Consider the following 14,734-nt stretch of genomic DNA (forward strand, 5'->3'; position numbering starts at 1 on the left):
AAAGCAGATACAACTAATGTAACATGAATAATTGATTAAAATTCAAGGTCACACTGTTCGACAATCCAAGATTGCCACAAATATTACAACTCGAAACAACAGACATAGTCATAAATAGCTGTTTATCCACTATCGACCTATTATTGAAAGAATAAAAAAAAAAGTCAAAAAAAAAAGAGTATTTCAATCATTAATTTCCAGAAAGCAAAAAAAAAAATAACCAACCATTGGTCATATAAATTGCAATACATAACAAACTTCATAATACCTTATTTATATAATGTTTCACAAAAACTCACTATCTCCATTATCTCCCTTTTCCATTGGACAAACACTTTGCAGTTCACATTTATCACTAAACAGCTGGATCAGGCCAAGTATCACATCCCTCTCTTCTTCAACACAAAAATTAGAATAATATTACAATAGCACAAACTCAATTTTGCCTTGTTACACATAAATTTTTTTTTTTTCTATTTTTTCTTTTCAGATCATAAAATATTATTCCTGAACTTGTTGCTGTTGCTGTTGTTGTTGCTGTTGTTGCTGTTGTTGTTGTTGTTGTTGTTGTTGTTGTTGCTGTTGTTGTTGTGGTTGTGGTTGTGGTTGTGGTGGCACCGGGCCATGATTTTGAAATTGTTGCTGGTGCTGTGGATTTTGATTTTGATTATTGTAGTTTCTGTAGTTTCCGCGATGGTAGTTATTGTTATTGTTATTATTATTGTAGTTGTTTCTGTTATTATATCCCCTGTTGTTACCATAATTGTTTCTGTTGTTGTATTGTCCTCCTCTACCATCGTTTCTTCTGTTACCACCTCTACCATCATTGTTTCTTCTAACGTTATTTCTTTGATTTTCGAGAACTTGTAATCTAGCATTATCCATGACTTCATTTGGCAATCTCAAGTACTTGATATGGTTACCTCTGACATAAACCTCTGGCAATTTAATAAATTCTTCGGCGTTGGCCAGAGATTGGATGACATCGGTCAAAGTGAGATTCATCCAAGAATCACAAATGACAAGTTTACCGTTCAATGTTTCACCATTCTTTAATTCAACTAATATTGGTTGGCCCTTTGCTGATGTCAATAAATATAAAGGAAGCTATTTCCGTTGTTAGTTGCACAGTTCAGTGATGAAGAAGCAGTTATTCTACAGTAGATTAAGCATGATAAGAGGATCAAGAAAGTTGCAGACTTACCATAATGATCTTTAGTTATTGATTTAGAATGATTATTTATTACTGATCTCTGATTAAATATATAATTTTTTTCCTCTTTTACATTTATTTTGTCGGGTTTTTTCTTAAAAAGCCAAACACCAAAACGGGGGGTTCCAATAGTATTACCCGGCTGTCCAAATCATATATGCATATATACATATATATATATACAGAATTGTTCCTTCTGATAGTAACATGCTGAAAGATTGAGAGCAGGAGTTAGTAACTGTATAGTAAGAGCTTTCCAGAGTATCTTTTTTCATTACTTTACTCGCTCAAATGGCACTTTTCTTTTTTTTTTTTTGATCCTTTTATTTAATCCAAAATTTGAAGTTGCGACAATAAAGTTACAAGTGATATCGTCATCCCATAAAACCAAACAGCTTACAACATTTATTAGAACAATACAAAAACAAAAAAAAGCATTGGAACAACTATTAAGCCACCATTTTTCCCATAATGTTATAACGTTTGCTGAAGAATGTAAACCAATCATCCAAAACCCCCGATTCCTCCGTTGTAAAATCATCAATCTTGGACGAGTTTTCCGTAGTATTATCTTCCAAATTAAGTGATGATTTACCTAAACCCCTGGATGAGTCTTTACCAGCGAAAATATGATAGGAGCCTCCCGGGCCATATACCTTTTTATTTTTAGAAACATCAAATACCACACCTTTCACCCCCACGTATATTTTCTCAGAATTTACACCATCGTATCTAAGAAGCTCTGTTTTTGTGAATGAATCATCCTTTGGAGAGTCCAATTCGACTGGATATTCTGGTTCAAACAGCATTTTATTTTTTCACTGTATTTTGACGTTATTTTTGTGTTGTCAACCAGACAAATAAATAGATAGATAGGCCTATTTGAAATCAGCGCGGTTTTGCAGTTTGACACCGGGCGCGGCACGTGACAATAAGGAAGGTCCGGAGACGTCCGTAAAGGTCATGTATTTGGTGGGGAAGAATATGACCATATTCTGTAATTATTGTGCCAACAGGATCACGATGGAAGGGGGGTCAATGGTAATTGTTCTGTATACTACCGTGGTACGTCAAAGTGATGTGCCTCGTAGGTAGGTGTCTCCAGGGCACGTAGTATCAGCAACCAAATAATCTCAACGCACTCCGTAGACCTAATCATGATATTTTTTTTTTTTTTCGCACGCCCCCTTCTTTTGAATATTATTTCATTCATTTCCGTTCACAACACCTAAGCTTTCAAACCCAACAGTTCTAGGGCCGTGGCAATAACAAACAGCTCCAAGGGGATAACAGGCTCCTAGAAGTGGTAATTTTTTATAAAAGAAGATAACAATGTCAGAATTATCATCGAGAAAAGTACAAAAGTCGGCGGAACAAAATCCTGTTGTTGAGGAGCTGGAGGCACAAAAGGAGAACCAGCAGAAGGATGATGGGAACAAAGAGAAGCAAGAAACCTCGAAAGTGTTTTTTGTTGAGTTGTGGGAGTCTATATTTACTCCAGGAACCACACCAGCGCTCATTAAGGCCACCCACGGATCGTTTATTATTTTGATGTTGGTGTTTTTGTGCCTAATATTCGTTTCGAAGCCTGCGGTGCGATTCCATTTTATTAATCTTTTGCTTATCACTATGGCGTTCTACGCAGTGGTTGTGTGGTTTGTAAGGGAGTTGGAGTTGGCTAAACAACAAGAAGCTCTAGAAGCTTCTAAACGGGAGTAATAAGATCCGGGGCTACTAACTATCGCGCGAGATTAATGCACCAGCCTGCAGCACCAGGGCGCATGTCCATTTTTCTGATGATTACTATATAAGAAGCCGGGGCCCCCCATTTCCAAAAAGCACCGACACCCGCTAAAATCAAAAAAAAGGGGGAAAAATTCGGCCAAGCTTTTTGCAGCAGGTTGAGTTGATCACGTGTATTCATCACTCACACAAACACACTTTTTTTAAACATTATCTTCAACCGCACCCACATTCACGAACGGTGGTTGAGCTGGGCATTATTAAGTTAATTGTTCACGATAATATATAATATATACGCTATAATATAATACAGGCTCGCCTTGAATTTTTCTGTTTATTTTCATCTCTGTCTTTTTACATTTCTCTTTGCAAAGCGAAAACATGTCTCTTCAATTTCCATCCTCCACACTCGACTTTGTGGAACAGAAGCCTTCATTGGAATTTGCTAACGGAGCTGCTGATGACCAAAAACTCGACGAAGTTGCTCTGGTGAACCAAGTTAATAGCTCGGTTGGTGACGAGATTGCTGAAGATGCCGGTACCTCTGGAATTGTTCCAACGCTACAAAATATCGTTGCCACTGTCAATTTGGATTGCCGTTTGGATTTAAAGACCATTGCGTTGCACGCCCGTAATGCTGAATATAACCCAAAGCGTTTTGCTGCGGTTATTATGCGTATTAGAGAACCAAAAACCACTGCTTTGATTTTTGCCTCTGGGAAGATGGTTGTCACCGGTGCTAAGTCAGAAGACGATTCGAAGTTGGCCTCGAGAAAATATGCTAGAATCATTCAAAAGTTGGGGTTCAACGCCAAGTTCACAGATTTTAAAATCCAGAATATTGTTGGTTCTTGTGACGTAAAATTCCCAATCAGATTGGAAGGTTTGGCATTTTCCCACGGTACTTTCAGTTCTTATGAACCAGAATTGTTCCCAGGGTTGATTTATAGAATGGTGAAACCAAAGATTGTGTTATTGATTTTTGTTTCGGGTAAGATTGTTTTGACTGGTGCAAAACAAAGAGAAGAGATTTATGCTGCTTTTGAAGCTATTTATCCCGTGTTGAGTGAATTCAGAAAATTATGAATCACTCGTGTCCATTGCTTTGTTACCCATTACAATGATCATAATCAAAACCCAACCAGTTTAGTGCTGGTACTGACATCTAAAGGCCAAGATGGCCGCTTTCATATCCATCTCCATCCCGACCATCCACTGATTCCAGAATATCTCTTTTTTTTTTCTTTTGGGTTTCTCTATTGTACTGTATTTGTTTAGCTGGTGTTTCATTATTAATGTTTTTATTTTTATCATTTTTTCATTTTTTTCCACTCATAAGAATATTCTCTCAAAAACCCTCATCCCCATTATTCTATCTTTCTCCCTGGCTGCCTATCTTCAAAACACAACAGCGAGAGGAGAAAAAAAGAGATCTTTGATTTGTTATGACTCCTGATTAAAGTCTCAGTTTTTTTTATAATTTTTTCCATTTTTTTTTTAACTTAGCATGCATATCATTTTAATTTTCATTTTTAACAGAAAAGCTTTGATGAGACTATTATATAGAAGTCATTAACCAATTCTACCCTTTCTATATATCAACTCAAAATCATGAATATAAAACCGTTTGAACGAAGATTACCAAGTGTAACTGCAATTTTTGACCTACAAACCCCAATCCAAGATAGTCCAGGTTACTGACGAAGTAATCCCAATATCATATGTTTGGGTCCCTTGCTACACTATAATCTTGAATCTGCCTAACCAATTGAGGAGATGATAGAAATAGAATGAGAAATAGACGAGTGAATTCTTCTGCACGCACCAATAAGATGACGCAACAGTAAAAAAAATGAAAATAAAAAAAGGTTAGGGGGCGCAGGTCTCCAACAAAGCCCATCTTGACTGACTACGCAACGGATTTTTGGGAACAACTGTGCTTTAGTCTGGTAATCATCATCGTTCTATATATATATATATAAGCGGATCTGCACCCTTATTGTTTGGATTTTTTTTTCTCTTGAGCTTTGCTATTTAATCTCTTATACCACACGCACTCTAGCTCTAATAACTACATTAAAAGAATGTCTGCCAACGACTTCTATGGCTCAGGGGACAGGTCTCACGTTCCCCAACAGAATCAACAGTACAGCCAATACGACCAATATGACCCAAACTCCCAAGAAGGTGAAAGGGGTATGCTTGGTAAAACCGTCGGTGCCATCGCTGGTGGGGTCGCCGCTCACAAGTTATCAAATGGGTCATTTATGAAGACCGCTGCCGGGGCCATTGGTGGTGGTTACGCGTTATCAAAAATTGAAGACAAGTACAAGGAAAGTCACCATCAAAAACAAAATCATCAATATACTCAAGGTGGTTATGGTGGCCATTACGATAATAAAGGTATGAATGACGGCCAAGGAAGGGGGTTCCATCATGGCGGACCTCCAGGAGGAGGTTTTGGTGGAGGTTTTGGTGGGGGCTTTGGTGGACCTCCAGGAGGACCTCCAGGAGGACCTCCAGGCGGGAGTTTTGGCGGACCTTTTGGCGGACCTCCAGGAGGAGGCTTTGGTGGACCTCCAGGCGGGAGTTTTGGCGGACCTTTTGGTGGACCTCCAGGAGGACCTCCAGGCGGGAGTTTTGGCGGACCTTTTGGCGGACCTCCAGGAGGAGGCTTTGGTGGACCCCCAAGTGGACCTTCAGGAGGAAATTATGGTAGACCTTTTGGCGGACCTCCAGGCGGACCTCCAGGTGGTGGGTATTACTAAGCACACCGTTTTTACGTCTCATATTTTTCAATTCAACTTTTTTTTTTTTATCGCTTTTTACACGAATTTTCATTTGCATTCATTATATTAAATACTATGGATACATGATTCATACCTTAGAAAATGTCATTATTCAGATCAGTTACTTTTCAGAGAATGCCAATAAATAAACGTCATTCTAAAACCCGAAAAGATGCCAGCAAATATGTAGATTTATCAATTATTATTGACGATGATGGATCATGAAAGAAGCATCGATGATTGTGAAGCTGAGTGACAATTTGATTTTGTTTGATGAATGTATTTTAATTTATGGTTAACTAAAAGAATAGATATAATATGCTCTGATAGCATTTACCACCATATTGTAGACCTGTCATGAGTTAGAGGTACTCAGACAGCTGGATTTTGATTTCCTCATAAGTAACAGCAGGTGATCTATTCGGATAGAAATGCTTCAAATAACACATAAAACTTCAGTCCTTGGCCGCTAATTACCTTCAGGGAATTGAAAACAAAACAATTCTGAAAAGATTAACGAAATAACAAAATTTGGGGTGTCTGCTTAAGAAATATTTTTGACCATTCCCTGAAGACCACGTTACATCAATTCAACCATACACAAAGTGTTCTAAAATTATCAGCTCAGTTGGCTCATAAAGTTTGAAGCTTTCACCCAAAAAAAAAAGGCAAAATGGGTCTCCTAAGAAAAATAAAAATGCGCTGTATTAATTTGTTTGAAGCATATTTAATCAACATCCTCGCCATCACTTAAATCAATATCCTTCTTGAGAATCATCGGAATGACAAAGGATTCTTCTTCCTGTAATCCTCTTGCATCCACCTCATCTTTGGTAATGATATCAACATGCTCATCTTCTTCATTCAATTGCCTCTGATTTATCTCTTCATTTGGCAAAATGTCAAACTCATCTTCCTGCTCACTGTACTCCACGTTCTCTTCAATTTCAACAAAATCAGGAGCTAATGCACTCCATTTTTGCGGAATTATGTTAGTCCAAAGATAAACATAACCCGAATCAAGTCCATTGGCCCCAATGCAACATCTTTTATTGTTCCAATCAATATCAAACAACTCTTCTTTTGGTCCTTCAAGAACTTTGGTAAGCGATCCCATTGTAGTTTCCCACATATAAATATCATGAGCTCCTGAGCCATAAGTGGATGCAATCAAATATTCCCCGTTATGGTTTATAGTTATAGAGTTCCATTGAAGTCTATTGACAACATCCTGATATTTCAATTCGATCTCAAATTCGTCATTTTCGTTATTTTCTGTTGCAGATGCCCCAGATGCTTCAGAATCCTCAGATTTTCCTTCGTCTTTAGTTGGTTCTGAGGGATTCTTCAAATATTTTGTGATGAAGTCTTCATGGATTGATAATTGTCTAATAATTCTGTCAGAGCAATTTACGAAAATCTTCAGCGTCTTCTCAGAAATCACAATTTGTTTTGCATGCGAGCTACAAATCTTTTGAGAGTAGATAGTTTTCAACCAGCTGCTATTATCAAAATTTGATATTATATTTAGCCAACCTTTATTGGTACCCATAAACATTAATTTCCCATTATAGGCAAACTTTACACAAAAGGCTAAGTCTTTTGACTTTTTTTGCTTTTTAGGTTCAGGCTCTTCAATATGTTTATCACCATCCTCATTTTTGTCTGATGTTAGCGATTGTTCTGGTTGGTAGGGTGTTGTAGGGATTTTTAATATCCTGATATCATTTTCATTACTCCAATCAACATATACTGGATCATCGTTGAAAATTGTGCATACGAAAACAAATGTGTTAGTTGGATGTAGTTGAGCCGTCCAAACAGCACTCTCAAATATAATTTCTCTAATCACCGTCTTTGTTTTTAAATCCCATAGTAAAACTTTACAATCAGTGGAAGAGCTAAGTAAATAGCGGCCGCAGTTAGACCACTCTAATGATTGGACCACCCCCGTATGCTGCTTCAATACTGCAATGACTTGATTAGTATCAGCATCGAATATACAAATTGAGCCATCTAGAAGACCACTGGCTAAATAGTCACCCTTTTTATTAAATTTGAGGAACCGCGAGTGACCATACTGCAAGCTGTTGGTTAATGTTTCTGGATACTCTTTCGCAACCTCGAATGGGTCCAAAAGTAAGAGGTTCATAAGGAAAGTAAATCAATGTCAGAGGAGACAAAGGTCTTAGCTGATATCAGAGATCTCCTTCCAAATATTCTGGAGACCAAAATAAACATGGTTTGGTTTGACTGTTTTTTCACTTTATTACTTAAAATATTCAAGATCGGACCAGGGCATTAAACCACCATGATGCCAGAAATCAACAATAATTTTATATCAATTGAAGCTTATGAAAACAACCCCATAAATCAGAAGGTTTTATGAAGTCGATTTATTTTTTTCTTTCTATAAGCTGAAATATTTGAGAAGGACCTATTTGTTTTTCCATTACCACTAATTAAATGCTTAGACCTAGTTCACAAGTATCTTTGATTGCTGCCCTTTTGCTATCAATATTTGCAACTGCAGATGGTCTTTTCAGTGTATACGATGACTTATACTCTAGACCAAAGGTATGTATGATTATAAACCTCAGGCATTATTTCAATCAAATCTGCTCATATTAACAGGAATGGTTTTTTTTTAGTTCAATGTTCGTTATTTCGATTTAAGCCCAATATCACCAGAGGATGTACAAGGTATTTTAGATACTTATGATAAAGAGGATCCTACACAGGAGTTCGGATCATTTAGCATAATAAGAGACGGAACAGGAAAGTTTCTACTGGGTATTGAATCCAAAAATTCTGGAGAATACTTATGTCACATTCCAAAGGTCAAAAGCAACGAGACAGAGCTTGAGGAAGAATCAAAGATATCCATGGAAGAGCTTGAAAAGAATAGAGAACAAGTCAAAAAAGATGCCATGAGGATAGTGAATAATTCAATGTCTAATTTTCAAAGAATCGTTTTGGGAAGTGATGGAGAAGCCCCAAAAATCAACAATTGCATGTATAAAACTATAAATTACTGGACTTACGAATTTTGTTTCAACGATTCCATAAAGCAGTTTCATGAGATATTTGAAAATGGTCAGCGGAAAAAGGATCCGAATGTGCCGAGCTTTATCATTTCTAAATTGACAGATGAAAGTTTCCAAAAGGTGAGGTTAGTTGATGATTTTCAAAGTCCAGGATCTGTGAATTTAGTACAATTTGCTAACGGAGGTGATGTATGTGATTTGACTGGTGCTAATCGAATGGTCGATATAAAATATGTTTGTGATAACGAAGGTACAAGTAATGCTTTTGAATCATCGAACGAGATGCCAAGCATAAGTTGGTTCAAGGAGTTTAAAACTTGTCAATATGAAATGGAGGTCAATATCCCAGAGCTTTGTCAATTGAAAGAGTTTAGTCACAAAACAGAGGAAGATATCAATGTTATCGAATGCAATAGGATCGGAAAAAATGTTGAGACCGATCTGGATGAGTACGTCATCCCGAGAATCAATATTGAAGATTATGATTTATCTCCAATAGGTATGAATTTTTATGCAGGCATACCAAAGTCAGTTATAGGGGCCTATAGTGATGAGGAACAAAAAATTGATATTTTGATCAGCTCCGATCCATCATTATTGCAATTCGAACAGGTCAAGGAGAAACTAGACGTTCTCGGAGTTTTGGCGGTGAATGGCATTCAACAGCATAATCTCATTGTCAATAATTATCTTTTTAGGTCAGAAGGGCTTAAAATAGAGAAAGGGACTCAATTAGTTTTTTCTTTGAAATTGTATAATTTCATTGGAGAATACATTTGTTCGATTAGGGTTGAAAGAGATGAGAAAGACAGAATTTCAATATCTGCTGCTTATTTCCCTGATGGAGAGCTAGACTTGAAGAAAAATCTTATGTTTTACGCAAAACCAGAAATAGTGGTTGATTTTAGCTCCGATGATGGCTTAAAGGGACCAGCAGGCTCTGAGCCAGAACTATATTTATCTGATGATTTACTCGAGTTGGATCACCTATTGCCGGAGGAAACGGTGATTGTTCTAGATAAAGAGAACCATATGCAAGAGCATGATGAATTGTGAGATATTTTTCTATCATAATCTTTTCCAATAAACTAATATATCTTTGTTTAAGACCTCTGTGCTACTTAATGTAGACTTCCTGTCAAATCATATGATCCGCGGTTCGGTGCCCGTGCATGGTTTCCTTTTCCTTTTTTTTTTTTTTTTTTTCTCTTCTTTATGCTACGTTTCTCCCCAAATCCGTCCTTCAACAACCCTTCCGTACAGATACCTTACTATAGCTAAGCAATTTTATATTACCATATAGAATACTGGTTAGAGAAGAGCTAAAATGCTGAATCAAAATCCATTCAGTGATAGTAATCAGTATTTGGGTGCTGGCAACGCCCATTATGATATAGACTTGATGAGTGCTTCGCCCAGTTATAACACCCACCAATTTTCAAATCAGAATTCTAATAGTAAAACATCACAAAATCTAATTGATATGGAAGGTAACCAAAACACTCTGTTCCAATCCCCTTATAATAATAACAATATCTACAATTCAAGCAATAATTTGAGCCTGAATTCCGGAAACCTACATCCTAATGCTCTGCACAACAATAACAATAACGGACAGTTTTACGGAAATAATGGTGATACCTATACAATGAATACTTTAAATACCCAATATTCCAATCCTTTCAATGATTCGAATAGAGTTCAGAATCATCACCGTGATAATGAAGATAATTTTACTCTTTCGTCAAGAGAAGATGAACAAGGGAACCCATTTGTGGAAGATCATTCAAGGGCAATGGCTGGAAAAAAAATTGGCATAAGTACTTCCGAAATAAAAGAAGATACTGGTAAGAAATTCAATATAGGGAATTTTTTTGCTAGAATGCTTGGTCAAGGTGAAGTTGACTATTCTAGCATGGGCCCAAGAGAAATTCCGTTAAATGAGCCATCATCGGTAACTTATAAGAGTAACCATGTCTCCACCACCAAGTACAACATCGCGACTTTCTTGCCAAAATTTCTTTTGCAGGAGTTTTCCAAATATGCCAATTTATTTTTCCTCTTCACCTCTATTATTCAACAAGTCCCAAATGTATCACCAACAAATCGTTATACCACCATCGGTACTTTGCTTGTTGTGTTGTTAGTTTCTGCAGTTAAAGAGATCATGGAAGATGTCAAGAGAGCTAATGCTGACAAAGAGTTGAACTATTCCCAAGCTGAGATTTTGGATCCGTTATCCGGCACTTTTGTATCGAAGAATTGGCTAGCTGTTACAGTTGGGGATATTGTTAAAGTAGAATCTGAGACACCATTCCCGGCAGATTTGATTTTGCTTTCTTCCTCAGAACCAGAAGGTCTATGCTATATTGAAACAGCTAATTTGGATGGTGAAACCAATTTAAAGATTAAACAATCGCTAGTCGAGACCGCGAATATGATTAATCCAAGAGACTTAGCCAGATTACATGGTAAAATTCTTAGTGAACAACCGAACTCATCATTGTACACTTATGAAGGAACAATCGAATTAATAGACAATGAGAGTGGCCAAACCAAAGAAATCCCAATAAATCCTGAACAGCTATTACTTCGAGGTGCTACTCTTCGTAACACTCCTTGGATTTATGGGATTGTCGTTTTCACTGGTCATGAAACCAAATTGATGAGAAATGCCACTGCCACCCCAATCAAGAGAACCGCAGTTGAGAGAATTATTAATTTACAAATTTTAGCATTATTTGGGATCTTGATTGTTTTGTCGTTGATCTCTTCTGCCGGTAACGTTATTAAAAATACTGTGGACTCTGCTCATTTGTCCTATTTGTATTTGGAAGGAACTAGTAACGTGAAATTATTTTTCAAGGATATTTTGACCTATTGGATTCTTTTCTCTAACTTGGTTCCAATTTCTCTTTTCGTTACCCTTGAAGTTATCAAGTTCTACCAAGCTATTATGATTGCCTCTGATTTGGATATGTATTACGATGTTACTGACACACCAACGATTGTCAGAACTTCATCACTTGTGGAAGAGCTAGGTCAAATTGATTTCATTTTCAGTGACAAGACTGGTACTTTGACTCGTAATATTATGGAGTTTAAATCTTGCTCAATTGCTGGAAGATGCTACATTGAAGAAATTCCAGAAGATCAACAGGCAGTGATTGGTGATGATGGTATTGAAGTTGGTTTCCACACTTTCAATAAGTTGAAGGAAAATTTGGTTAATGGCTCTGCTGATTCGAAAGTCATCAACGAATTTTTGACATTATTGTCTGCTTGTCACACAGTCATTCCGGAAGTAAACGCAAGTACTGGGAATATCAAATATCAAGCTGCCTCGCCAGATGAAGGTGCTTTGGTTCAAGGGGCTGCTGATTTGGGTTACAAGTTTACTACAAGAACCCCGAGGATCATTACCATCGAGTTGACCAATGCAGGCCAGTCTCAACAGTATGAATTATTGAATGTTTGTGAATTCAACTCTACCAGAAAAAGAATGAGTGCTATTTTCAGATGCCCAGATGGTTTGATCAGACTCTATTGTAAAGGTGCTGATACCGTTATTCTTGAGAGATTGTCCCTGGATCAAAATCCGTTTGTCGATGCCACTCTTAGACATTTAGAAGAATTTGCTGCTGATGGGCTTAGAACTCTTTGTATTGCTTCTAGAATAATTCCTGAAGATGAATATGAACAATGGCAAAAAGTTTATGCAAAAGCATCTGTTGCGCTTGATAACAGAGCTGATAAATTAGATGAAGCCGCTGAATTGATTGAAAAAGATTTGTTCTTGCTTGGAGCCACTGCAATTGAAGATAAATTACAAGAAGGTGTCCCTGAAACCATTCATACCTTGCAAGATGCCGGTATTAAAGTCTGGGTGCTTACTGGTGATAGACAAGAAACTGCTATTAATATAGGTATGTCTTGTAAATTGCTTTCTGAAGATATGAATTTGCTTATTGTGAATGAGGAGACTAAAGAAGACACCAGGTATAACTTACAGGAAAAAGTTAATGCTCTTAAGAACCATCCGGAAATTTCAGAACAAGATATGGACTCATTGGCTCTTATTATTGATGGCAAGTCCTTGACATTTGCTCTTGAACCGGATTTGCAAGACTTGTTATTGGAAATTGGTGTTATATGTAAAGCTGTCATCTGTTGCCGTGTCTCGCCATTACAAAAAGCCCTTGTGGTTAAAATGGTTAAAACTAAAAGAGAGAACTCAATTCTTTTAGCTATTGGTGATGGTGCTAACGATGTTTCAATGATTCAAGCTGCCCATGTTGGTGTTGGTATTAGTGGTATGGAAGGTATGCAGGCTGCTAGATCTGCTGATTTTGCTATTGGCCAATTTAAATATTTAAGAAAATTGTTGCTCGTTCATGGATCTTGGTCTTATCAAAGAATTTCGCAAGCCATCTTATATTCATTTTATAAGAATATTGCTTTGTATATGACCCAATTCTGGTATGTTTTCCAAAATGGGTTTAGTGGTCTATCGATTGTGGAATCTTGGACATTGACATTCTATAATGTAATTTTCACGGTTTTCCCACCATTTGTTTTAGGGGTGTTTGACCAATTTATCAGTGCTAGATTACTCGATAGATACCCACAGTTATACCAATTGGGCCAATCATCAAGGTTTTTCAACGTTCGCATTTTCTGGGGTTGGGTTCTTAATGGATTTTACCATTCAGCGATCATCTACGTTTGCACATCCTTCTTCTATAGATATGGCGCTGCTTTGGGAGACGGTCTTCAGGCAGACCATTGGGTTTGGGGAACTGCTTTATATACTGCCACAGTGCTCACAGTTTTAGGCAAAGCTGCTTTAATTTCCAATCTTTGGACCAAATTCACTTTGTTGGCTATTCCAGGGTCCTTTATATTATGGATTGGTCTTTTCCCAGCTTATGCCGTCATTGCTCCGTTAATTAACGTTTCCAAAGAATATAGAGGTGTTCTATCTCATCTTTATACGTCTGCTACTTTCTGGGCTAGCACCTTCTGTGTTCCTGTTCTTTGCTTGTTGAGAGACCTTTTGTGGAAGTATTACAAGCGAATGTATAAAGCAGAAAGTTATCACTATGTCCAAGAAATCCAGAAGTACAATATTCAAGATTACAGACCAAGAATGGAACAGTTCCAAAAAGCCATTAGAAAAGTGAGACAAGTGCAAAGAATGAGAAAGCAAAGAGGGTTTGCTTTTTCACAAGCCGAGGAAGGTCAAGCTAACTTGGTCAGAATGTACGATACTACGAAGCAGAGAGGGAAATATGGTGAAATGGCGGAGGCATCGTGAAGAACTGCCTGACTTTTTTTTTATCTTTGTTTATTTATGATCTTTTGGAACCCTTCTATTTATGTATATTGTAGCTGTTGTTTCTTTATGCAATATATATATATATATATATATATATATATATATATTCACAAAAACAAAATGTCTGGTTATGGTGCCTATGTGACTGGGTGTACTCTAGGCTGCATTTCACAAGCTATAACTCTTAAGCTATAGCTTACCTAAGAACGCTGATCGCCGAGAAGGAGGGGCTCTTAATGAACTCTTTTTTAGACAAGCATTGGAAAAAATACTGTTATTTTTCAAGAAATTCATTACACACCTATCAAATACCCTGAACTATCAGCTACACTCTCCCAGTTAAAGTAGTACACTTACACTTACCATATCTCATATATGGGGCCAACGAACGTTACATCACTGGTTACCCTGCTAGTACTGATATTTTTCCGCCGGTTACAATTTTGTGTTAACGCACAAGATGCATATATCACGTGAATGTTTTCTTCTTAAAAAAAGTATCGCCAAAAAAAAGCGTCTGTTGTCATTTACCAAAAAAGAAGAAAAAAAGCTTAGCTGTTACTAACTCCAACCCGTACGAACACCCAAGAACCATCTAATCCGC

General features: G+C 37.2%; 8 protein-coding genes across 8 annotated transcripts; 5 read left to right on the forward strand and 3 right to left on the reverse strand. All coding sequences in view use genetic code 12, as the record gives it.

Annotated features, from left to right (window-relative positions):
- Positions 1–501: 501 nt before the first annotated feature.
- Positions 502–1,207, reverse strand: DASC09_058800 (U6 snRNA-associated Sm-like protein LSm4; the record flags this gene model as incomplete). The annotated part of the gene is made up of 2 exons (XM_064999464.1): positions 502–1,107; positions 1,205–1,207. The coding sequence occupies 2 exons, from the start codon at positions 1,205–1,207 to the stop codon at positions 502–504; spliced, it is 609 nt and encodes a 202-aa protein (XP_064855536.1).
- A 455-nt stretch (positions 1,208–1,662) lies between these two features.
- DASC09_058810 (uncharacterized protein) lies at positions 1,663–2,022 on the reverse strand (the record flags this gene model as incomplete). The annotated part of the gene is made up of 1 exon (XM_064999465.1): positions 1,663–2,022. The coding sequence occupies one exon, from the start codon at positions 2,020–2,022 to the stop codon at positions 1,663–1,665; it is 360 nt and encodes a 119-aa protein (XP_064855537.1).
- A 523-nt stretch (positions 2,023–2,545) lies between these two features.
- PKR1 (Pkr1p) lies at positions 2,546–2,932 on the forward strand (the record flags this gene model as incomplete). Its single annotated transcript, XM_064999466.1, has 1 exon — positions 2,546–2,932. The coding sequence occupies one exon, from the start codon at positions 2,546–2,548 to the stop codon at positions 2,930–2,932; it is 387 nt and encodes a 128-aa protein (XP_064855538.1).
- A 405-nt stretch (positions 2,933–3,337) lies between these two features.
- Positions 3,338–4,042, forward strand: SPT15 (TATA-binding protein; the record flags this gene model as incomplete). The annotated part of the gene is made up of 1 exon (XM_064999467.1): positions 3,338–4,042. The coding sequence occupies one exon, from the start codon at positions 3,338–3,340 to the stop codon at positions 4,040–4,042; it is 705 nt and encodes a 234-aa protein (XP_064855539.1).
- A 998-nt stretch (positions 4,043–5,040) lies between these two features.
- On the forward strand, positions 5,041–5,724 carry DASC09_058840 (uncharacterized protein; the record flags this gene model as incomplete). Its single annotated transcript, XM_064999468.1, has 1 exon — positions 5,041–5,724. The coding sequence occupies one exon, from the start codon at positions 5,041–5,043 to the stop codon at positions 5,722–5,724; it is 684 nt and encodes a 227-aa protein (XP_064855540.1).
- Positions 5,725–6,472: 748 nt separating this feature from the next.
- On the reverse strand, positions 6,473–7,897 carry SWD1 (COMPASS subunit protein SWD1; the record flags this gene model as incomplete). The annotated part of the gene is made up of 1 exon (XM_064999469.1): positions 6,473–7,897. The coding sequence occupies one exon, from the start codon at positions 7,895–7,897 to the stop codon at positions 6,473–6,475; it is 1,425 nt and encodes a 474-aa protein (XP_064855541.1).
- A 314-nt stretch (positions 7,898–8,211) lies between these two features.
- YOS9 (Yos9p) lies at positions 8,212–9,848 on the forward strand (the record flags this gene model as incomplete). Its single annotated transcript, XM_064999470.1, has 2 exons — positions 8,212–8,322; positions 8,397–9,848. 2 exons carry the CDS (start codon positions 8,212–8,214, stop codon positions 9,846–9,848), a joined length of 1,563 nt encoding a protein of 520 aa, XP_064855542.1.
- Positions 9,849–10,119: 271 nt separating this feature from the next.
- DRS2 (aminophospholipid-translocating P4-type ATPase DRS2) lies at positions 10,120–14,109 on the forward strand (the record flags this gene model as incomplete). The annotated part of the gene is made up of 1 exon (XM_064999471.1): positions 10,120–14,109. The coding sequence occupies one exon, from the start codon at positions 10,120–10,122 to the stop codon at positions 14,107–14,109; it is 3,990 nt and encodes a 1,329-aa protein (XP_064855543.1).
- Between the last annotated feature and the right edge of the window lie 625 nt (positions 14,110–14,734).

Source organism: Saccharomycopsis crataegensis, assembly GCF_037102585.1.
Source record: "Saccharomycopsis crataegensis DNA, jcf7180000000098, whole genome shotgun sequence".
Lineage (NCBI taxonomy): Eukaryota > Fungi > Ascomycota > Saccharomycetes > Ascoideales > Saccharomycopsidaceae > Saccharomycopsis > Saccharomycopsis crataegensis.